At 34.9% G+C, this 24,150-nt stretch overlaps 1 protein-coding gene across 2 annotated transcripts in view; it reads left to right on the forward strand.

The window, feature by feature from the left end:
• The window catches only part of col5a1 (procollagen, type V, alpha 1), an 84,564-nt gene that overhangs the window by 43,489 nt on the left and 16,925 nt on the right, over positions 1-24,150 (forward strand). For both annotated transcript variants that reach the window (XM_043234301.1, XM_043234303.1), the window contains exons 10-48: positions 1,778-1,819; positions 2,377-2,439; positions 3,159-3,233; positions 4,934-5,026; positions 5,106-5,162; positions 5,260-5,313; positions 5,415-5,468; positions 5,558-5,611; positions 5,770-5,823; positions 6,230-6,283; positions 6,382-6,426; positions 7,683-7,736; positions 7,895-7,939; positions 8,045-8,098; positions 8,182-8,226; positions 9,015-9,068; positions 9,288-9,332; positions 9,446-9,499; positions 10,031-10,075; positions 10,412-10,465; positions 12,240-12,347; positions 12,438-12,491; positions 12,810-12,863; positions 14,623-14,667; positions 14,778-14,831; positions 15,390-15,434; positions 15,514-15,567; positions 15,647-15,700; positions 15,778-15,831; positions 18,499-18,606; positions 18,716-18,805; positions 19,002-19,055; positions 19,997-20,104; positions 20,196-20,303; positions 21,615-21,668; positions 21,952-22,005; positions 22,078-22,185; positions 23,017-23,070; positions 23,169-23,276. In XM_043234301.1, the coding sequence (XP_043090236.1) occupies positions 1,778-1,819; positions 2,377-2,439; positions 3,159-3,233; positions 4,934-5,026; positions 5,106-5,162; positions 5,260-5,313; positions 5,415-5,468; positions 5,558-5,611; positions 5,770-5,823; positions 6,230-6,283; positions 6,382-6,426; positions 7,683-7,736; positions 7,895-7,939; positions 8,045-8,098; positions 8,182-8,226; positions 9,015-9,068; positions 9,288-9,332; positions 9,446-9,499; positions 10,031-10,075; positions 10,412-10,465; positions 12,240-12,347; positions 12,438-12,491; positions 12,810-12,863; positions 14,623-14,667; positions 14,778-14,831; positions 15,390-15,434; positions 15,514-15,567; positions 15,647-15,700; positions 15,778-15,831; positions 18,499-18,606; positions 18,716-18,805; positions 19,002-19,055; positions 19,997-20,104; positions 20,196-20,303; positions 21,615-21,668; positions 21,952-22,005; positions 22,078-22,185; positions 23,017-23,070; positions 23,169-23,276 (2,463 nt within the window). The remainder of the gene's footprint in view (positions 1-1,777; positions 1,820-2,376; positions 2,440-3,158; positions 3,234-4,933; positions 5,027-5,105; positions 5,163-5,259; positions 5,314-5,414; positions 5,469-5,557; positions 5,612-5,769; positions 5,824-6,229; positions 6,284-6,381; positions 6,427-7,682; positions 7,737-7,894; positions 7,940-8,044; positions 8,099-8,181; positions 8,227-9,014; positions 9,069-9,287; positions 9,333-9,445; positions 9,500-10,030; positions 10,076-10,411; positions 10,466-12,239; positions 12,348-12,437; positions 12,492-12,809; positions 12,864-14,622; positions 14,668-14,777; positions 14,832-15,389; positions 15,435-15,513; positions 15,568-15,646; positions 15,701-15,777; positions 15,832-18,498; positions 18,607-18,715; positions 18,806-19,001; positions 19,056-19,996; positions 20,105-20,195; positions 20,304-21,614; positions 21,669-21,951; positions 22,006-22,077; positions 22,186-23,016; positions 23,071-23,168; positions 23,277-24,150) is intronic.

A 24,150-nucleotide genomic window follows, 5' to 3' on the forward strand; every position in this document is an offset into this window, starting at 1 on the left:
ACATCTTGTTAGTGTTTAATTTAGTTTGCTTTTTATAAATGAAGGCAATTTCAAAGACGTTAATGTTTATTGTGATTTAAAAATGCATCACATTTTCTCTTGTAAATATGTAAATAAATAAAGTTTTATAAAAACCCAACCACTCATTACAATACTGGTGGTTAACCATAATAATAAAATAAAGAAATAAAATAATTATACACTCAAATAAACAATATTGCAAAATCAAATTAAAAAAACCATAAATTGAGCTACATTACAAAAATACCTACCAAAAAAAATAAAATTAATAATTACAAAAATTAAATAAATAATTAAATTTTAAATTAAAAACTTTTATTTTTGGATTATCTCTCCTTATATCTTGTATCTATATATTCTACTATAATAAAAATGCGCTCTAAATAAATGAATTGGTTGGTCGTTTTAGTTTTTCAGGGTACTGTTAAAGAGATACAAGATCAGCTCGATGAGAAGATCAGAGTCAAGGAAACATGCAGATCAGGACAGCTGGTTTTAATGAAGGATGACCATGTGGTTTGCAGAAAGAAAGAAAAATGCTCAAATCACATGCTTGTTGCAGCAAGCGCCCACATTCTCTCCCGTTTCTGCTCTCAAACGCACACGCTGTGTCCACTCTGTGTTTTTTGGCATGTAAGGAACGCATCAAAACAAAGCGAACATGCCCACTGCCACGACAGCGCGCTCGGACGATGCCTTCAGGACAGAGCCGGGACCCACAGCATCTTTAAAAAGCAGCACGTTGGACTACGATCCTACCACAAACAAATGCAATTAGTGTCGTTTTATCTAAGAGTTCTCTGAGGCTGAGCTCTGGACCTCAGTGACTGTAATTTTAGAGTTAATTACACTATTGTGGTTATGACGCAACTCATGCAAGCGCATTTCGATCAGTAATTGATCGTGACTGATGACTTCCAGACAAAAGAGCTTGTATGTCCTGATACAGATCGCAGTATATTTGGTTACAGCTGATCTGTTTTAATATGACTTTCCCTAACATATGTGCAATGATGGAAATTTTGTGCATGTATTTAAAACACCCTCTGACTTTTATTTTACAACCTTGTCCATGGCAATGTTATGCACCGGTGTTAAACAGTATTTAATAAATACATGTATGTATTTAGCAGACGCTTAATTGATGATATGAGAAAGTGATATGATTTATTAGAAAGCGATGGTTTTAAATAGCACTTTTGGTTGATTCTAAACAAAGGATACATAGTAAAATACAAATAATTAGATGAAAAAGTTTTAAATAAAATAATAAAAATAATGTTGCCTTGTGAGCAAACTGAAATAAACTAAACAAACAATAAAAAATATTATATTAATATTATAAATAACCATTAAAGCGATATAGAAATATTTTCTTTAAATAAACAAATAAAAATGATAAAACCACATAACTGAAACCTGAAGCAAAATGAAGTAAAATATCATTTCATTGCTAATTCAAAGTAAACTTCAAAATAGTTTTTTTTAATTATTACGCTACATTTTGAGCTGTTTCGCTCACTCTGATCCTTCAGTCAGATTTTAGCAGTGCAACTGTATCACATTCATTCTAGAGGTTCTGGAATGTTGAAGATTGTCTCGCATGCTTCACAAACAGCCACCAGTGCTTTAACAGACTTCCTGATGCTGCTGTTTGGTATGATCATTACAGAGACCCCCGGCCAAGCGCACGGTGACCGAAGCTGTGGTTCCCGTCACGTTATTTTAACGCTTTCGTGTTTTTCTGTTCTTGCAGGGAATGCTGGTCGAAGGCCCACCCGGTCCGGAGGGTCCCACAGTAAGTCTATACCTTTTCCTTCCGAAACCAACCAGTTGAATCGAATCATCTGATTCAACTGATTCACTAAAGCGAACCTCACTTTATGGATGATGACCGAACTTGAACGGAATTCTCTAAATCAGCTGAAACCAGCCGGTTCGCTAAAATGAGCTGTATTTCCCGAAGCTACTTCAGAAAAAGACGATGTTTTACTTCTCATCATAAAAATAGTATTGCACACCACTGTTTGTTAGTTGCTAGGAAAGCCGATCTGTTTTCTAGGCCCTGTGACTATTGCTGACGATGCTAAACAGCTGTATGTCTGTTTTGTTGCTACAGTTTCATTCTTGACCTACTTATTTATAAAGCAACTCTTCACTCAGCTGAAGCATTGATAGCTCTGACGGCTCTTTAGGGACTAGATCGACATGAGTTAGAGAAATAGAGCCCCGGAACGAGTCCAGCGGTGATCTAGAGCCTGACCTCACCGGACCAACACCCGTGTGTGTTTGTGTGTTTGTGTGTTTGCGATGGCTTCATATGTGTTCCTCACAGCACTCTTGTGTTGTTTTTAGGGTCTTCCTGGTCCTCCAGGTTCAACGGGATCCCCAGGTGGTGCTGGAGAGCCCGGTGAGAGAGTAAGTAACCATGACAACAAAAAAACGAGATATTCTATCTATCTATCTATCTATCTATCTATCTATCTATCTATCTATCTATCTATCTATCTATCTATCTGTGTGTCTCTCTATATAAATTAAGATTTAAATGAAATGTAATTTTCTAAAACATGAAGTATTTGTTCATTAAATTTCATTTCAACGCGTTTATTGGTCAGTAATAAAGCTGTGAAAATCATGTGAAAAATTTGAAGTATCTTATGAATTAAATAAATAACATATTTAATAAAATTAAAATAAAATAAATAAAAATGTCATACATAATGTTAAAAAATATGAATAGGTAATAAATGCATCTTATCTTTCTTTTTTAATGCAAAACTCCAAAATAAGTATGTATATGGATAAATATTATTTTTTGTGTGTGTGTATATATATTACTATTTAAAAATGTAAAAAAAAAAAATTTTGGAAATATACTAAATATATATATATATTTTTACATATAATGAACCTTTTAATATGGATGAACTATTTTATTTTTTAAATGCATTTTATAAAACAATTAAATATCAACATTTTCAAGTGACCTCAACATTTCCTGATGCAATTCATTGTACCGTACACGATTAAATTTTTAATTTTAGAGCGCCTGCTTACACAGATTAAAAGAAAGACATAATTAAGATCACAGTGCTGTTTAATGCATTACCCATAATCCTTTGCTCTTTTGACAGGGTCTTCCCGGTCGCCCCGGTCTGCCTGGAGCTGACGGTCTTCCAGGACCTCCAGGGACTGTCCTGATGTTGCCTGTATGTAAATCTGAGCATAATCACCAGTTAAACACTTACAGAAACTACAGGTTAAAAAGACACAAAAACAACTGATTGATGCACATTTGCACGGTTTTCAGCTTTTAGAACGAAAGCCCCTTTTCCGCTGTTCTGAGGTCAGTTTTATCCTGTAGAAGAGATCTGCAGTGCGTCATAATGAATGTTCAGAGCCGTTAGTTCTCGCACTGGCTTGATTTATTTTCAGAGTGGTTTAACAGTGTTAATTATGTCAGAGAGATATCAGAAACATAACGCTCCTTTTGCTGCTGTGATTCCCCATCAATCACGCGCTGGTTAATGCAGTGAGACATTTCGCAAATTCCACACCATACTCTCAGCTTTTCCAAATTTCCTCTTTCCCAGCTGTTACTCCAATATAGCTTCTTTTTTTTTTATTCCGGAACGTGTATAGACTGCACAATGTCGAGAGTTCTGGAACGCTTCCAAGGCAAATCCAGATGTTCTAAACACCATGTTAAAAATGATGTTGTCCGTGTTGTATAGGTGTTTATAGTCGACATGTGATTGTAATCAAACCCCACCCTAAACACTACTTCTCCTCAATCCCCCCCCCCAAAGATACCCATGAAAATCAATACAGAGCCATGAAGCGCAGACTGACTTTGAAAGCAGTGGTCCTTCTCTTGGAAGTGTAGTGTTTGAGTTCAGCCACCAGATGGCAGTGCTGAATAATTTGACTGAGCACAGAGACAAAGGCACAGAAACTCCATACTACCCTACTAGTCATTCATAGTCAATAGTCAGACTATTTCTGATTTATCTTTATTTGAAAGAAATAGAAATAGTAATATGCTGGTCTGAATTCATCTCTGGACTAGACTGAGAATGAAATGTTTTGTTTGTACTTTATTTGTCCTGTATGTACTGTAATCTACTTCCATTTTTTAGAACGTTATTCTACAAGTAATAAACTTTTAGAACTTTAGAACATTTTCATTTAAAATGCATTATTTTATTCTTATTTTATTTATAGTCGTAATTAATGTTAAAAATTAACGTTTTTTTATTTTTATTTTTTAAACTAGGTGAAAACACAGTTTTATATATATATATATATATATATATATATATATATATATATATATATATATATATTAATATATTTGTATTTTACATATAATTATTATTTTTAAATAGATGAAACTCTTTTGCAACTATTTTATTTTAAACCCATTATTTTATTTCAACATATAATTATTGTACATTTTTTAAAAAGATGGAATACTTCAAAAGTATTTTATTTAAAATGCATTTCTTTATTTATTATTTTGTTTCATTTTTAGAAATCTTATTTGAACATAATATTTTAAAACAGTAGGAATGCTTGAAAGGTATTTTAATTTATTTTATTTAATTTGTTTAAAATTTATTTGAACACGTATCTATTTTATCGAACGGTGTTTGGACATATAATGAACATTTTTTCGAAGGAAATGTTAAAACTGTATTTTTTGCTGGATACCGCTTAGCATGTGACTTACAAATCATTAAATGAATGCGAAGACGAAATACAATTTATGATAATATTGACATTTTGAAATGAATTTTAAATTTAAATATTTTATTTTCCACTACATTCAAACACATCTAGAAAATTCTCCACTCTTGCTATAATGTCTAAAAGTCTAAATGCTGATGAGTCGGTTGTGTCTCTGTAGTTCCGCATGAGTTCAGGAGGCGACAGCGGACATAAAGGTCCTGCCGTTTCTGCCCAAGAGGCTCAGATGCAAGCCATCATGCAGCAGGCCAGGGTAAAAACACACACTTACACTAATATGCGTTCTATTTCACACACACGCAAACTAATCGCTCCGTGTCATTATTATACAGCTGGCCATGAGGGGTCCAACCGGACCCATGGGTTTGACGGGCCGCCCCGGTCCTCTGGTATGTTTGTGTGCATATCTTTCAGTCTGTACAAATAATGATATTTATAATAAATCAGTGAGTTCGATATGTTTCGTGCTTGATATGATTTTCCCAGGGTCCTCCTGGTGGTCCTGGCCTGAAAGGAGAGTCTGGAGAATCAGGACCTCAGGTAGGCATCACGGATTACCCACAATCCTCAGCTTTTGACAGTATTCGAAGACCTCTTAGTGCAGTGTAGAGCTGTCGTGAGACCTGTGTGTGTGTTTTCAGGGTCCTCGTGGTCCGCTGGGATCCGTAGGCCCTACCGGAAAGCCTGGTAGAAGGGTACATTTGCATTTTGTTGTTATTAATATCAACTTGGTGGTTCTGTATAAAACGGTTTATGAACGAGAATCGTGTTTGCCGTGGCTTAGGGTCGACCCGGCTCAGATGGAGCCAGAGGGATGCCTGGACAGACGGGACCGAAGGTAAAACATGAGATAAACACAAACATATGAAAGCATGACACTCAATAATGAACCGTGCACAAACTTTGATCTCACGTAGAGGAATTACAGTAGTTTCTGATTTATAAATTGTTAACATCCTGTCATTCTGAACTGTTTCCTGTTTACGTGCTTCACAGGGTGACCGAGGATTCGATGGGCTCGCCGGCTTGCCTGGAGAAAAGGGTCACAGGGTAAACACATTTTAAAATAAGTTTTTATTTTATATTTTATTTTATACAATTCTTATCCAGTCCAATTTGAGTATAGTTGAGATAGTATTTTATGATATATTTTTTAAATACATTTTTATGGTTATTGTTTATTTATTATGTGTCAGTTTTCATCTTTTTAAATATGTCTATATTTTTTTTGTTCATTTTATTTCCGTTTTAGTTATTTTAGTATGCCAAATTAAAATTAGCAATTCTTTTTTTTTTTTAAATGGCTTTCTGTGGTATATGATTCTCATTTGGCCAGTTTAATAAAATCATTCAGGATAAGGTCAAATTGAATTAGTTTATTTATTTGGCAGTAATCCTGTAAAAAGGAGGCTGGTTCATTCACTGAAATCTAATGAGCGTGTCTTTGTTGTTGTAGGGTGAGACGGGTCCTCAGGGGCCACCGGGGCCTCCAGGAGAGGATGGAGAAAGAGTATGAGCTTCTTATTTTAATCCCTTCCCGTTTCCCGTTTATTGTTCTGTATCTAAATGAACCTTGACGTCATGATGACATCATTTCCTGTATCCCAGGGCGATGATGGTGAGGTCGGACCCAGAGGTCTGCCCGGCGAACCGGTGAGTTCGTATCTCCTCCGTTATCCCAGCATGCTCTTTTATCTTCCGTTATCCACTAGATCACACGAGTGAAGTGAACCCCAGATCCATGTCACAGGTTTTTGGAGGCGTCTGCTGCATTTCACTCATTATGGATGTGAAGTGAAAGAAACATTCAAAGACAGAAAGTGTAGCAGAGATGAAAACATTAAGCCAATTAACTACTAGTCACAAAATCAGTTTAAGGCTCTGTCCAGCAGGGGGTGCTCCATCTTCACCATTTAGTTTGAGACTGATTTTGATCTGATCTTGCATATCAGTGGTATTTCTTTTGGCTCAGGTTTCATGAAGCACATAAGTCTTTTAGGTGACACAGAAAAAGCTGTTTTATTCACGCTGAGATCGCATGACTGGGATCGCATGACTAACACAATTCAATTTCGTTTAATTTGATCATTTTAACATTTATTGAACATTTTAAAAAGGTGGAATACACATCAGTTTATCTAGTTTCATTATTTTAAGGGCATTATTTTATTTTTGTTCATGTAAATAAGAAACAGACAGTACTCATGTTTAAAATATAGCACATTAAATGAGTCAGAAAGTTGCATAGAATTTTTTTTTTCACATGACAAAATACTATTTTGTTTTATTTTATTATATATTTTAAAATTTATAAAAAAATTATATATATATATATATATATATATATATATATATATATATATATATATATAAATTAGTCAAATGCTTTATAACTTTTTACATGTAAATTATTTTACTTAAAAGATAAGTATGATAAATATGCTTGAAATTAAGAAAATTAGATTTAATTGGCATAAAAAAGCCAATTTTTTATTTTCATTGAGATTACATTGCTGGGTGAATGCTTTATTGTGCTTTATTGTAATTGTGCAAGTATTGGTTATTTCAAAATAAATTGAGCACTTTATAGCATCGTCATTTTTTATTTTATTATATTTGTGCAAATATTGAATATTTCAAAATAAATGGAGCACTTTATAGCTTTTCATTTTGTTTTAAAGGCATTATTTGAAGCTTTGTGTCTTAATTGATTTTAAATGAAGAAATAAATAGTATTTGTGAGCATGTCTAAGCACATGAGAAGAGAAACCATATAAAAGTAATAGAAAAAGCTGTTTTATTTATGTTGAGGTCACATGACAGGGCGAATGCTACCCACTTTATGCCAGCATCGCCTCTATTATCAGACACTTTTAGCTGAACACAACTCTCTGTTTTCTTTCTTTTAGGGTCCTCGTGGTTTGTTGGGCCCCAAAGGTCCCCAGGGACCCCCAGGACCTCCCGTGAGTACAAACTTCAATCTTTATATGAATCAGTTAGTTATCATCTGAATCAAATCAAATTAACCTTAATGGTAATGTAAATGTAAGAATATGTAAATATATTTCTAAACATGTTAAATCCATTTTCGTTCATTTTACCCCTTCTTTTATCATTTTAGGGTGTGACTGGTATGGACGGACATCCTGGACCTAAAGGAAACATTGTAAGTCTGAGACACACAATCACGTGCACACACTTCTGTACATACAAATTTGCTTCAGCACACACACACATACTCACATTATTATGCTTCTGTTTTCACCGTCAGGGTCCTCAAGGTGAGCCAGGACCTCCAGGACAACAAGGCAACCCCGGAGCTCAGGTATTCATCAGGCCACGCCCACTCAGATATTGTCTAACCTTCATTAACCAGTTAGTATCCTCTAATCCCGTCCTCTTCCACAGGGACTTCCAGGTCCTCAGGGAGCAATCGGACCTCCAGGAGAGAAGGTGAGATCACATCAATGGTTAATGGATTAATGCCTTTATTTAGCATGCGTAGGTTTCTGTCGATAACCACTATTTTCACCAATAATAAGAATAAGAAATATTCTTGGGGAGATGGCAAATCAGCATATTGGAATGATTTCTGAAGAAAATCACGCGGTACTGAAAACTGCTGCAAATTCAACTTTGCACCGCAGGAATAAATTCCATTTTAAATATACTGAAATAGAAAACAGATAGTTTAAATGGTAATAATATTTCATTTAATTTTGATTAAATACATGCAGCTCTGATGAGCATAATTAAAAAATTAAAAAGTTGTACATTTAAATTATTATTATTTAATTTTCTTTGTTTCGCTTAAAGATTGCAGGTTGTAATAAAGAATAATTATTTTGGTTAAATATTTTATTCATAATAATTGCATTATTAACAGTGTTTTTATTATTATTATTTGTAGTAGTAGTAGTAGTATGTAATATTTAAATATATGGCATTAAAAAAAAAAAAACATTTGACTGTCAAATCAAAGCCATTTTACTGTTATCTGTCAAGAAAACCATAAAATAAGAAATTATATTATTTGAATATAATGATGACAATGTGTACATTTTATTAATATTTGCTTTTAGTTACACCTCTTGAAAAATTTTACAGGTCGTGGACCTTGATATTTGTCATCAACCCTTCGACGCTTTGACTTATCGATCTCTCTACAGATGATCTTCATGAATGTGTGTTGAAACAGGAAGTGTGTGCTGAGTGTTAATGGACTGATTTCCTCTTCACAGGGTCCCACCGGAAAACCAGGCTTACCGGGAATGCCAGGAGCCGACGGACCTCCGGTGAGTCCGGGAAACTCACACACTCTTCACGTCTGATCATCTCGAGCAGCTCTATTGTTTGTGTATCGGAGAGATTTCATTGTATTAATAATTACAGTGCGGCGATCTTCCTGGCAGCTCTTCACAGACGCGCATTGTTCTCAGTGCCTATTCTACCCACATTTCGTGGTTTTATATCTAATTGCTGCAGCGTAACGTGTCGTTTTGTCACAAACACAGGGCCACCCAGGAAAAGAAGGGCCGTCCGGAGAGAAAGGACATCTGGTATGTTTATCCCTCGTTTATCTATTAGACAGTTTCTTTATAGACAGTTCTCTTGTAGCTTGTATCTTCAGATGTGATCGATAACTCCATCGATGCCCGACTGTGTTTTACAGGGACCTCCTGGTCCTCAGGGGCCGATCGGATATCCCGGGCCTCGAGGTGTAAAGGCAGGTGTTTTTAACCATCCTTATAACAATCTCTCATTGCTCGGTGGGTATTGTAGTTCTGTAGTAGTAAAAAAAAGTCACCCAACTCTTCCAGTGTTTCTACTTACTTTGTGAGGCACGATCTTGATTTTAAAGCCCTGTTATATTAAATGACGATATATCATATTAGATTAGACTATATATTATTGTTAGAAGACAGTCTTTGATTCCAGAAGGCATTGTTTAGAATGCATAATGCAAAATGGCAGATAAATCAAGACGATCATTTGATATTTATATTTCATGCCAAATGAACGCATGGATAAAAAAATTAACTCACTATTGCAATCCACTGTAGGTCCGGCCGCTATCTAGAGTATACGGTCAGTAGAGATTAATGCAGCTTTGAGAGCTTTTATCACCTTCATGGTTTCTAGTCAGTGTTCGTGATACAGTGAGTCAATCGCAGGGGTTCGCTTTCTCAGATGTTTGAAGCTTAGATGGACTCTGTTGATCTTTTTTCTTTTGCTCTTTCGCTCTTTCTGTCTGCAGGGTGCTGATGGAGTCCGCGGGCTGAAAGGAAACAAGGGTGAAAAGGTAATTTCAGAGTGTGTTCGTGCGAGATGGTGTGTGTGTGTGTGTCGCGCTGACGGCTAATGCACTGCTCCTGTGCCATTAATGTTTCATTTCTGCTTCTGAATATGGAAACCGATGTACTCCAAGATGCAGTTTTGACCTTCCCTGCTTTGGTCATTAAAAAGTTGTATCCTGCTAGAGTGCAGCGGGAAAATAAGATCAGGCCCCGGCAAAATGGCAGAAATAGCAGTTGCCATGGAGATCCGTTCCTTCGCAATTTGTCAAAAAGGGGCATTATGTTGCGAAAGGAAGTTTGCAACGCTCTCAGTGTCAAATCTTCATTTCTTCCCTTCCCAGGGAGAAGACGGATTTCCGGGATTTAAGGGAGATATGGGCGTCAAAGGCGACAGGGTAAGAGACTTATTCGCAGGTTGAAGAGGTAATATGTGTTCGGCTTCATCTCTGGAGAATTACAGGATTTGATTTCTCTTTCCGCTTGGGTCGATCTTTAATTCTCAGAGCATCACATAAATCACAGTGGGTCTATATTTAGTGTTGCATCTCTATTACTCTAGCTCACACTTGCCTTGGGATTTGAACAAACACAGACATCCACATGAGAAATAAGGACCCTGAAGACCATAACCAAGGAATCCGGCCACATAGAAACGTGTTAAAAGCTCCTTAGCGATCACATGTCCCCAGACGACACGCTCCGGAGTCTGTTTCGCACAAAATGCTGAGAAATTTAGTCATTCGGGACTCCAGGAGTCGGTCGAAGGGCACGCATAATATTCGCCCAGCCTAATTGATCTGATTTTTTGGTGGTATGAAGTCCGCTGACTCAGCCGTGGTGCTGAGTAAATGTCTGTAATGAGCAAACGCGCACCGCTCTAGGTTATTAGGGACCAATATGCAAACGCTTCTGGATTTAAGTGGGTGGACATTGTCCCAAATTACCATTTACTCTCGTTAAATGCCATGCACGCACTTCACTGTTCCCATGCTGCTCGAGTGCCAATCTTAGCCTATTATATCTCTAAAGTGCCAAAAACACTAACTGTACATACAAACTCGTTTCATTATTAAATTCTAGGATCGTTTGTTCACCCAAAAACACTCAAAGACACCCCTTTTTCAATTACAGCAATTAGGAAATGAAAATAATGGCAAAAAGTAGTCATGTCATATCATTAATCGCATCCACAATGTTTTGTTTGTATAATATATATGTTTGTGTTCTGTGTATACTTATTACATACATTATACATTACATATTTATACATTGAAAATATGTATTTACATGTCTGTATTTACATCCTGAATGCATTTAAATACATAAATGCATTTAATATATAAACATAAAGTTTGTGTGTATTTATATACATGATAAATATGCACAGAACACACCTATATATTATGCAAACAAAAACTTTTATTTTGGATGGGATTAATCGTTTGATAGCGCTATGATTTGAAACAAAAAGTGTAGTAGAATTCTAGGAAATTTAATAAAAAATTTTGGGTGTGATTTAAATTTGTAAATATTGGATATGCATAATTTATTTATTTTTTGTAATTTTAGATTTTTTCAAGCTTGTTTTTTTTTTTTTTTTGAACATTTTAAGTAATCTTGGTGCCCTTGGAAGTTTGCTTTAAATATATATTTAAATTATTTAAAATAATTACTTTAAATTATTTTAATATATATGATACTTTTTTTAGTTGTTTTAGCTTTTTTTTGTTTTATTTATGCATCTTGAAGCTTTTTTGGAAAGTTGCTTTAAATACTTTAATTTCTTTAAATTCTTAAATTGTAACATTCTACAAATGTGGGTGAATTAAAATGAAAGGTATTGTAAAAAGTAGTTTTATCTTATTCTAAAGCTTGTTTCATATTATTTTAAAACGTTTAAATCGCATTAAGCCCCTCTTGGAAGTTTGCTGAGGAATTTAAATGCACATGCTCTATACATTTTCTATGTATTTTTCCCCTGAAAGCAACTTTAATTATTTATACGTTCAATTATTACATCAGTCAATGTTTATGTAAATATAAATGAAATGTTCTCTAATACGATTGGCTGGCAAATAGCTGTAATTTATTCAACGGAATAATAATTGGTCTTAAAAATATAAAAATAAATGTTGTTTCTGAGGGAAATATAAATCCTAATGTATTCAGGGAGAGCTCGGTGCTGCTGGACCCAGAGGTGAAGACGGACCTGAGGGCCCCAAAGGAAGATCCGGTTTACCTGGAGACCCTGGACCTCTGGGGCCGAACGGAGAGAAGGTGAGCGCGTATCCATATATTCATGGTGAAGTTTGTCAGTGCTTTGTCATGACTGGTTAGTTATGTTTCTTCCGTGTACTTTGGTTTTAGGGTAAGCTCGGTGTGCCCGGGTTGCCAGGCTATCCAGGAAGACAAGGCCCCAAGGTAAATAAAACCGATCTGCCTGCGATTTCCCAGCATCCTCAGCGGCAGCGTTCGAGTGCGTGCATGTATTGATAGAAGGACGAGCTTGTGTGTGTGCGTGCATGCATTAGAGCGGGATTGGAAGGCAGACATGTTTGAACTTCTTGATCAAAGCTAAGTGGATTTACCCATAATGCCATCTGGTGTCAGCTTTCCGTTTGACCGTGACCCAGCATGCACTGCTGCAACAGCACTTCTCTTCTCCTCCTTTTATCCCTCTCTCCCTCCTCGCTTTGATGGACCCGTGAATTAATCTGTCTCTCTCTTTTCCTCTTTAAGGGTTCTCAAGGATTCCAGGGATTTCAAGGAACCAGCGGAGAGAAAGGCACGAGGGTGTGTAAAAAAAAGATTTCTTGTCTCTTTTTCCTTATTATATTTACGTGTTTTGAGCAGCGAAAAGATATAACACGATGCAAAAGATATAATACAACATGTAGAATATGACTGACGCAATATAAACCATTTTAATAAATGCAGTTTGACTGATAAGTGCAATTTAGTTTGTTAAATTTGGATTTGTATTCTCTAAATCTAAAAATATTGATTTATGAGTCTAACTCTAAAATGTAAATGTAAATGTAAGAATGTTTTCATTGAAGCTGAAGTAATATATATTATATTAATAGATGGAAAAACTGTAAACGAACTGAAACTGAGACTATTAAAATAAATAGGGAATAAGAAAATAGCCCAAGTATGAATATTCATAATATTAATAACAAATGGCAAAAGTACATTAAATTACTAAACTGAAGTTAAAATATAAAAATAAATGAAAATTAAAACTGAAATCAAAATACGTTTAGGCTAAATGTAATATAAAAAAAACATAAACATTACAACGGCATATAAAATGAATCAACATTACATGAAAATTAAACATGAAAATAAACAATAAATAGTCATATTTAAAGAAAAGAAATTACGAAAACATAAATATAAAAATATATAATAATATATAAAATAATACTATAATAACACTGCCTAAAAATTTTACTCTCCGTCATGCCACAAATAAAAATAACACCAACAAAGAATGTAATAAAAATAATAATTTCAGTTTGTGCACACTATATAGGGCTTTGTGTATGGAAGGTAATAGACTGAGCTGTAGTGTGTTATCAGAGGCCCTATGGCCAAGAAAAGCTGGGAAAGACCCTGAGTAAACGCCCAGCTCTCTGCACCGATGCTTTATTGGCTGTATATCATCACATTTAAGCTGAGAGCAGCAGCCGCCTGCCATTAGGAAGACAATGCAGTCTCCCATAAACACATTATAATCCAAAAACCTCTTATTCTCTCAAGCCATTAAACACACACACAAACACACACACACACACGCACGCACGCACACACACTCAGACTGCATTCATTTGGTAATGCAAAACTTTCTTTGTTGAACCATAACTATATGCATGAAGTATTCATGAGATGGAGAAATGCTAATATAATCTACAGATAATCAAATTAATCACAATGTTCTACTAGGCTGAAAGAAATATCGATTATGGTTTTGTTAAAATTACACAAATAACGAGCGTAGTTGTTATTGACTGAATTCTCTGAAAAGAGCATTTGAACAGAAAGTGAAAATAGCACATATTTACTTCAATTTTAGTTAACATTTTATCAAAACAAAAAGAGCATTCAATTAATAATTGTGTAAACAGTGTAGGTAAATTGTTATATATTTTATTGTATTTATAATATTTTAATATATTTTAAATATAACACACGTTTTAAAAACAATTATATGAAATTAATAGTCATTCACTAGATGGACAGTTATTTATATATTATTATTATATATCATTGATCATTTAAAAATATTTATAGATTTATTTTACTAGAATTTATTAAATATAACATAGATATCCTTTAGAAATAAATAATATTATATTGATAATTAATCATGAAATGCATTATTTATTAATTAATTACATTTTGTTTAAAAAATAAATGACTATGTCTACTTATTTTTTTAGAATGTATTCCTTATAAAAGAATATATTTTCAAAATAAAATAAAAAAAAAATAGGGAACTGACTTGTTGTTTCCTTCATTAATTCACCTTATGCTTTCTCACAAACAGGGAACAGCAGGAAAGCCGGGCCCCCGAGGACAGAGAGGACCCACGGTAAGGCAACAAATTTAGGACAAAAACAAATAATATGCGCCCCTCTGTTGATCACTTTAGGACTGATCTCACACGCTGCTTTCTCATGCATCATGCGATCGTTTCTGTAGGGACCCCGTGGTGAAAGAGGGCCGAGGGGACCAACTGGTAAAGCGGGACCGAAGGTGAGACATCACTATTCTGCATTTGTGAGATTATGTAATAAAACGAGACGATGACTTATTAAGGCAAATCCCCCTTTCAGGGTCTTCTGCCTTTAGTGAATAAATAATGTGACATGCAAATGTGAAAAAACACAAAGAAGCTCGAATCATGCATGCATTCAGGCGTGCATAAAACAAGTGTTCGGCACATAAAAATTCAATTAGGAAAAGCACACCACACCCTGACTTCAGGATATTTTAAAGCTCTTTCATCATCGGTTGTGTTGTGAAAGCTAAACATGTCGATGGGGCCAATGGCGCTCCCATTACTTTTTTAAAACGCGAGGTTTGTCTCCACGGCTCAGCTGGAGCGAATCCAAATGCAACAGGGATCTGCATTTCCTCCATCAGTCAAACAAATCTTTAATGGCACTCGTTACCTCGGGCAATAAGCATAAGTTTTATGTTATTAATAATTAATTGCATTTGCACGGACGTTTATACAAACATTCTGAAATATTAAAACGTTCTGTTTGATTTCCCTTTTTTCTCGTTTGCTTCTCCTCCCCTCCTTCACAGGGCACCTCAGGAAGCGACGGCCCCCCAGGACCACCCGGTGAACGGGTACGGTAAAAAATACTTCCAAAGTATCGATTATTGCTTTAGGGAAAGAGATTTAACACTTGTTTTTCCTGCCTGACAGGGTCCATTAGGATCAGCGGGACCTACCGGATTCCCCGGCCCCAAGGGTCCACCAGTAAGTGACGTCGACGCTACAGAGATAACTCCTTCTTTCATCCAATCATCCCTCCTGATTTCCTCTCTCTTGTCTTTAGGGTCCTTCAGGAAAGGACGGGCTGCCCGGACACCCTGGCCAGAGAGGAGAGACTGTGAGTGGCGTCTGATACCGACACGAACACTTTTATTCACACGCTTCAATAATCTCACTTGAATTTTCTTCTGGCAGGGTTTCCAAGGTAAAACTGGGCCTCCCGGACCCCCAGGTGTAGTCGGACCTCAGGTAAATGAAAGCTAAAAATGCTAAAATTACTCTAGAATTATACAATAGTGCCTCTAGTATAATTCCAATAAAATGGGTTTAGAAAAAATTGAGATAAAAAAAAACAACCCGCTAATTTGGATCTCCATTTTTCTTTTTTTTTTCTCAATATTAAAAATCGAAAAGATGATTTGAACTACTGTTAGTATTTTTAAAATAGATTTCTTTTAAATTGTTTTAATAATGATGACAAAGAAATTGCAGAAAACACAACCGTTGTCAAAATAATGCAAAAATGCACAATAAGTGTTAAAAAAATCTTATTTTATATATTTAACAATTTAGTGAATTCTTAAAATTGCTAACCTCAGACAGTGTTGTTATTATTATTTTCTGTAATTAAAATAAAGTTGAAATAAGTTAATTAGCGTTAGATTAAAAAAATAGCTTTAAACTGAAATAAGCCTTAAAATGAAATAACTAAAATAAATATTTAAGATGAATTAGTAAAATTACTAAACCCCAGACAGTGTTTTTGTTAAATAAATCTTATATTAAAGTTTACATAAAACTAAACAAATATTAGAAAAAAAACCTTAAATCATTAACACAATTAGAAATGAAGCCTTAAAATAAAATGTGAAATAAATGTTAATCTGAATTATTGAAATGATAGACAGTGTTTTAATTATTGACGAAAAATATAAAAAATTTGTAGAATTAAAATAATGTTGAAATAAAGTTAAATATAATTTTTTAAAATGAAATAAGAATAATAATACAATTAGAAATCAATCCTTGAAATGAAATAACCGAAATTAATTTTTAAGATGAATTATTAAAATAACTACAACTGAAATAAAAATGGTTTGCGGCTAAAAAAAATAAAAATGACATAACAAAAACACATGACCAAGTTACAAAAAAAACCCTTCAAACTTGAAATCTGAAAATAATGAAATAAAAGCAATTTCAAAACACGAATACAACTGTATGTAAATAATACTAAAACTCCTAGCAACCGCCCAGCAATTCTCCGGTAAGCGCTCACGACAAGTGACAGGGAGTTTGGAACGAGCAAGAGCCCCTCAGGAAATGTAAAAATCTGCTTTCCAGTGCTATGCTAATTTTGGCTGTTTTCAAGCATTTTAAGCTGCTTCTTACGCTCTATTGTATCTTTAATGCTCTGGAGGCATTAGACGCGCTCCACTCGAGACTGCATCTACCATCCGCAGAAGAATAAAACATTATAAAGCACCTCGCTTATAAAACAGCACGCCCCGGCCGCACACCCATCTGTTTTTCCAGCGTGGCTACCACAGGCAGAGGCCGGAGACTTGTGCTACATATTCATGAGGCTGTCAGCGGCCATCACTCGCTCATTAGATTATCTTAAAGGTGTCCTAAGGTTGTCACCGGGGAATCATAATGGCTCCATTAGGTTACGTATGGGCCGTTTGTTGGCCTGTCTGTGCTTTGTCTCTTGACATGCTTTTGTTTATGCGGTTAGATGTTGGCGCTGACTGGGGAATGCATTATTCATAAGCAATCATGATATTCTGCTTTTTATGCAAATGTTGAGGTGGGCACAGGTTTCAGCAGCGCCGCACACACATATGGATGTTCAAGTACACATGCTCTGCCATGCAAATGGATGCATATAATCTGATTTTCTTTCTTTCGCTCTTCGTCTTGGGTAATTTGCATATCCACTGATCTTCCTCAAACACCTGTAGAATCTTTATTAATGTATGTTTTCCAGACTGCTTTCCTTGATTATACTGTGCAAACACACTTTTGAATGACCGTTCAGCGCGTTCAAGATGCAGCCATTAAAAACCGACCTTTAAATATGACTTTGTAATAATTTTTTTGCTGTAGATTTAAAATGTTAGCATATGAATTCATCTTATATCGTTAAAGTAGCGATATGCATAAATTAATCAACTGCAAACTTGCTTTGCTGAGGTGAATTAAATCATTCCGCAAATTAAATTGGAATTTAATTGATTCTCCTACAATCTACCCTACTTCAATATAAATACATTTTATATTAAATCCTGTATTTTAATATTAGGTACTATTAGGTAATATTAATGTACATTTTGTAGTGCATTTATTTATTATAAATAAATTAAAAGTAAAAGTAAATAATAATAAATATTAAAATAATTATTACTTGTTACTTATTATTTTTAAACACATTATATATATTATTTATTTATTATAAATAAAATGTGAAAAATGAAGTCAAATAAGCAGTTGTGTCTAAATGTTTAAATAGTTTATAATTTATAATCAGTGGATAAATGCTTATAAATCTTAAATATCTATTTCACATTTCATTTTTAACTGTTAAATTTTAAGATACTAAATATATGCCAAATATTATATATATATATATATATATATATATATATATATATATATATATATATATATATATATATATATATATATGCAAAAATAATAGCTCATTTTTTATTTATATTTAATATTTTATCATTTGAATGAATCACATTTTGTTAAAATAGCAAAATGCATTGATAAATCACATGAAAACTGGTGAATTAAACCGTTTTGAAATTACAATTTTGTTTTGAATCGCTTCGCTATGACTCATCAATTGAATATATTCATTTTTAACGTAAAGATTCATTTATCCCCCCCATCTGCCTTTCTTTTCAGGGACCAACAGGTGAGACAGGACCAATGGGAGAGCGAGGCCACCCCGGACCCCCAGGACCACCCGGTGAACAGGGTCTGCCCGGACCTGCAGGAAAAGAGGGAGCAAAGGTGCGAACAAATTCAGGCCGTACTCACTTCAACATAATCACAATAAAGTAACGTACGCACAGCTCCAGATACATTTATCTATTCATCAATGCATATCTGGTCTTCACAGGGAGATCCAGGTCCTGCAGGACCCACAGGTAAAGACGGACCTCCAGGACTCCGAGGGTTCCCAGGAGAGAGAGGCTTACCAGGCCCTTCGGTGAGCATCATAAACAAACCCCTAACCCCAAGTATTATGCTTAAATTCTGCACAGGCGAGCATCTCTCTTTTATGTTTTGAGCTTTTAGTTTGTTGGATAGCGCATCCCCGTGTCACCTCTACCCATCAAACGTGTCGTGCAGCAGCACATGAGTGTGTTTGTGTGCGTTCAGCAGTTTTTTGTGTGTGTTTGCAGGGGTCAGCAGGTTTGAAAGGGAGTGAAGGACCTCCAGGGCCTCCGGGACCCGCCGTAAGTAGACATGCTCTCTCTTTTTTGTCCATCTCTTCTTCTACTGCTTTGTTATTCAGTTGTTTACCTTGTGCTCTCTTTCTCCTTCATCCTTTTGCTCCACACACTGGGTTTTAAGTGAGTACAGTGATTTAGTTAGTATGATTTACAGTATCACACCAGTGACAAATATGCTTAAGTGTATTTCAAATACATTTATTTCATGCTAGGTACACTTTAAATACAAATAAATACTAAATAAAATGCCCTGTAATTGTATTAGGACTCACCTGAGTGAATTTATATTTACTTTTATATCATTGTGATAATATTACTGTTTTACTGTACTTTTGATTGAAGAAATAATTGCTTGTAAAAGAAATAAAGCAATGTCTATTACAGCTATTACAAAAACTTACTAACCTTACACTTCTGAATGGCAGTGTTATTAAAAGAAGATGCTTAAATATGAATATTTATATAAAATATTTTATTTAAAAATAAAATATATTAATATGGAATAACTTTATTTTTATATCATTATATTTTATGCATAAATATATTTTAGTTATCATTATTTATTATTAATTGAATATGTGGCAAATAGTAATAAATAAAGGAAAAAGTTAGACTAGGGCACATTTATAAATGATAGATGATTAAAATGATTAAAAGGTTTAACTTTTCTCTTTCTTTTCGTGCAGTTCTGACACCATTTTGAATATTTACTGATATCTTATATAACGTTGCAATATGCGTAATTACATAATCAGCAATTCGAAAACACAGCATTTATTTTCTGCATTAAAAATCATATATGCATGCCAGCTGTCAACGCCTCCATATGAATTTTTTTCCAAGAACAAATGCATAATTAATCAAACAGATCATCAGGCTTTCATTAGCAAATGGCGGGCGTTGCAAGTATATCGGTTATGAATTTCATTTTCACATATTCATAGGGTTCTCCTGGTGAACGTGGTCCTGCTGGCCCTGCTGGCCCTACCGGCCTCCCGGGCCGACCCGGACCTCAAGGACCCCCGGGCCCCGCTGGAGAGAAAGGTGGACCTGTAAGTACTTCCTCAAACATGCTCGATCTTTCTGAGCTTCATTTCACAGTCATATGATTCAATAACTGAGTATATTATCCTCTTATATTAGGGCGAGAAAGGACCTCAAGGCCCAGCCGGTAGAGACGGTATTCAGGGACCTGTGGGACTTCCAGGCCCCGCCGGACCCATCGGACCCCCAGGAGAGGATGGCGATAAGGTACAGAAGAAAAAGAAGTGAAATGAATGACTTAAAGACAGTGACGTGGGGATGAAATTGATGATCATGGATGAATCTGATGGGCTTGCTAGATGATTAAGTGAAGGTCACATCACATCACACACACACACACACACACACACAGATCAAATGATCAATATTTTCTCTAGAGGAATGGACGGATGGTTCAATATTTGCTCTGTGCATGGCCAATTATTCGAGAACCAAAAGAAGCTTTGATTATAAACACTAGGTTTTTAATTTTAAAATTAATGTTTAATCACGATTAGCACGTTGATGCATTTATTTCCCGACGTACCTAATTCTGTATTTTGTGTATGAGTTGTGTTTATCAGAAGATCAAACCGTTAGATTAGCAACATAGCAAGTTCACATTCAAAGAGGAAATAGACGTGATACTGAAGTGATATTGCAGCACAGGGAATCCAATATGCAGTTAGCCTTATTGGAAATGATCTAATTTAACACTTAGGTAAACGTGTCAGGGAAATGACATCACCGTGACACTCACACACACACACACACACACCTACACACACAGATTTAGGGTGTGCGTGCCACCAACATGTGTTAGCATTGGCAGTTTTAAGGTGTGAGGGATATTTGAAGAATGTACGTGTTGACTCTGCTCTGTGTGACGGGTGCAAAGCCTTCTGGGAAATATAGTCAGAGGAATAAATAACAGTGTTACAGTGTTTCCTACGAAAAACTAAGAAAGAAAACAAACCCAAAAGTATAGCAGAGCTTTAGTGCTTATCTTGGCAATACAATGTTTTTTTAGGCATGTACGTTTGCTTTTCAAGAAAATGTGATATGAATATGAATGCATGTATTAAATTGATCAGTATCAGTAAAGACATTTATGGTGTCTTTACGTTAATCAGAGAATCCTAAAAAAAACACGATATCTATAAAAATTAAGCAGCACAGCTCTTTTTAACACTGATTATAATAAAAATGCTTCTCGAGCAGCAAGTCTACATTTTAGAAGGATTTCTGAAAGATCATGTGACACTGAAGGTTTAGCTGTAATCACAGGAATAAATTACATTTTAAAATATATATTTGTATAGAAATGAGTTATTTAAAATTGCAATAATATTTCACAATTTTACTGTATTTTTGATCAAATAAATGCAGCCTTGGCGAGCGGAAGAGATTTTTGTCCCCCTGAGAAACAGATGCTGGATTTGTATAATTTGTGTTGTTGTATAATGTGACATTTTTCTATATTTGCTAGATGTTATTTTGGATATTAGATATTTGCATAACGCTGTGTTCTTGTGACAGGGCGAGCTTGGAGAGCCGGGACAGAAGGGAAGCAAAGGTGACAAGGGCGAGCAGGTGAGTCACTCTGAGTTTCCTCATTTCCACATTTCCAATTCCATTTGACTCGAGTCTGAAAACATCACTTATTCAACGAGTCCTGTTTGGATTCGTCTGTTTGTTTGTGTCGTTCTCCCACGGCGATCGTTCGTTCTGTTATTACCACTGAGCCGTTATGAATATAGATGCCGTCTTTGTTATGAAAATCAATGAGTTGTGCTTGCTTGCTTTTTTCTTCCTTCTCATATAACGATATATATATATATATATATATTCTTTCTCCTCTTCTGTCGATCTTTAGGGTCCCCCGGGGCCCGTCGGTAGCCAAGGTCCTCCGGGTCAGCCGGGTCCACCTGTGAGTATCGTGAAGTCAGCCGTTTCTCTTGTGCGTGTGAGCGGTGTTAGTGATGTCACTTCCTCCCTGCAGGGCGCTGACGGAGAGCCGGGTCCCAGAGGTCAGCAGGGTCTGTTTGGGCAGAAGGGAGATGAGGGATCCCGAGGCTTCCCAGGACCACCAGGACCCGTCGGCCTTCAGGTTCGTTTCCGAAAGAAAGAGATTCAGTTTCTTGTTTAAAACATTTTACTGTCTTTGTTGTGCTATTGTAGTTTTTATATATATATATATATATATTTATATTATTATATATATTAGATATTTTAGTACTTCAAGTTAAACTAATGTTGCCTGGTAAATAATTTGTATGATAAATGATATAATATTTTATAATAAATTTTTGATAAATATGTATTTTTAATGACTAGATAGTTTTTCTAAAGTTTCTAGTTTTAGTAACACTAGACAAAGTAATGTCTAAAAAGTATTTTAGTAATGTAAACTAGACAAAATATTGTGTAGCAATTGAAGTTGAAATTTTAGGATCAAGCAAGTAGTTAGCATAAACTTTTAGTTTTAGGCTTTTTGTATTATATTAAAGTTAAGTTTTATTTTTTATAGAGTAATGATGATGAAAAAGTTTTGATGATGAAAATTCAAGTTTTATATCATAGGAATTAATTATATATATTAAATATATTCAAATATATATATGTTATTCTAAATTATAATCACAATTTATCTCTTTTTATTGTCTTTTTTTGATTAAATAAATGCATTAATGGTGAGACTTTCCAAAACTCTTACTGACTTATAAATGAAATTGTATGTGAATGTTATATGATATGACACCATGATATCACCATCTGAAACCATTGCACCACAATAAAATATATTTTTCCGTTCATCAACAATTTTTTTCCAGATGGGTAAAGCCAAGTGCAAATAGCATTTAATGTAGACTGTAATGTTGTTTATGTAGTTTGGACAGAATTGAACTGGTTAGTATTAACTAGTTGTGTTTGTGTGCAGGGTTTGCCCGGACCCCCGGGTGAGAAGGGAGAGACCGGTGACGTCGGTCAGATGGTAAACGTCCACATCCGTGCAGTCCTTCAAATTAAATGTAATTATATTCGAATAGAAACTGAGCTTTCTTTCTGTTTTTTTTTTTACTTTTCTCTCAGGGTCCACCCGGCCCTCCAGGCCCCAGAGGCCCCTCCGGACCCCCAGGAGCCGATGGACCTCAGGGACCTCCGGGAGGAATCGGCAACCCAGGAGCCGTGGGAGAGAAGGTGATACACATCAGCTCCACAAACGAAACGCTATCAGTTCATTTTAATTAGAAACCGACGTCCGTAATGATGTGAGGGAGAATGTGCCAGTAGTGTGTGTGTGTGTGTGTGTGTGTGTGTTCAGTCACTTAAGGATCTGCCTGTTTCTCATAACTGAGGTTTCTCGTAGCTTCTCTCTAGAGTTAAAGCTCTGTATGTGTTTGCTTGTGTCTCTGAGAGTGTTTTTCTAAGATAAATACTTAAATAATTTGCAGACTGTAATTAAGCCATTCATTGATTATTATCCTTAAAAAGTGTAACAGTGTCTTGGTTTGAGCTTCATGCCCAGCAGCATCAGCCTAGTTATGATGGCATTGTTCATTCTAAACAAAAAGATTTAATTTAATTTAATGAGTAAGCTATGACTGTACACCATTTAGATCATTAGATTTGGTCAGTTGTGATTTACAGTGATATTAATACATTTATATATATACATTATATATATATATATATATATATATATATATATATATATATATATATATATATATATAGTTTATTACAATATTTTTAAGTAGTGACTAGAAGATTTGTCAATACCTTTGTTTATTCTAATAAATATATTAATAATAAATATATATCTGGTATATAATAATAATTTAAAATAGTGACTGTACAGCAAGTAAATGTATCAATAGCTTTGTTAATTCTAATTAGAGTGGTTTATTATAAAGTGATAAATAATACAAAATATAGTAATAATAATATAACTTCATTTTATTTTTAAGGGATTACTATAAACCATATAGATGTTTCAGTAGTTGTGTTAATGAAAATGTATTTTAATTTAATTAGTAAACAGTAACTAAACAAGTAAATGTATCAGTAATTA

This window comes from Puntigrus tetrazona, unplaced genomic scaffold (assembly GCF_018831695.1).
Source record: "Puntigrus tetrazona isolate hp1 unplaced genomic scaffold, ASM1883169v1 S000001111, whole genome shotgun sequence".
Classification (NCBI taxonomy): Eukaryota; Metazoa; Chordata; class Actinopteri; order Cypriniformes; family Cyprinidae; genus Puntigrus; species Puntigrus tetrazona.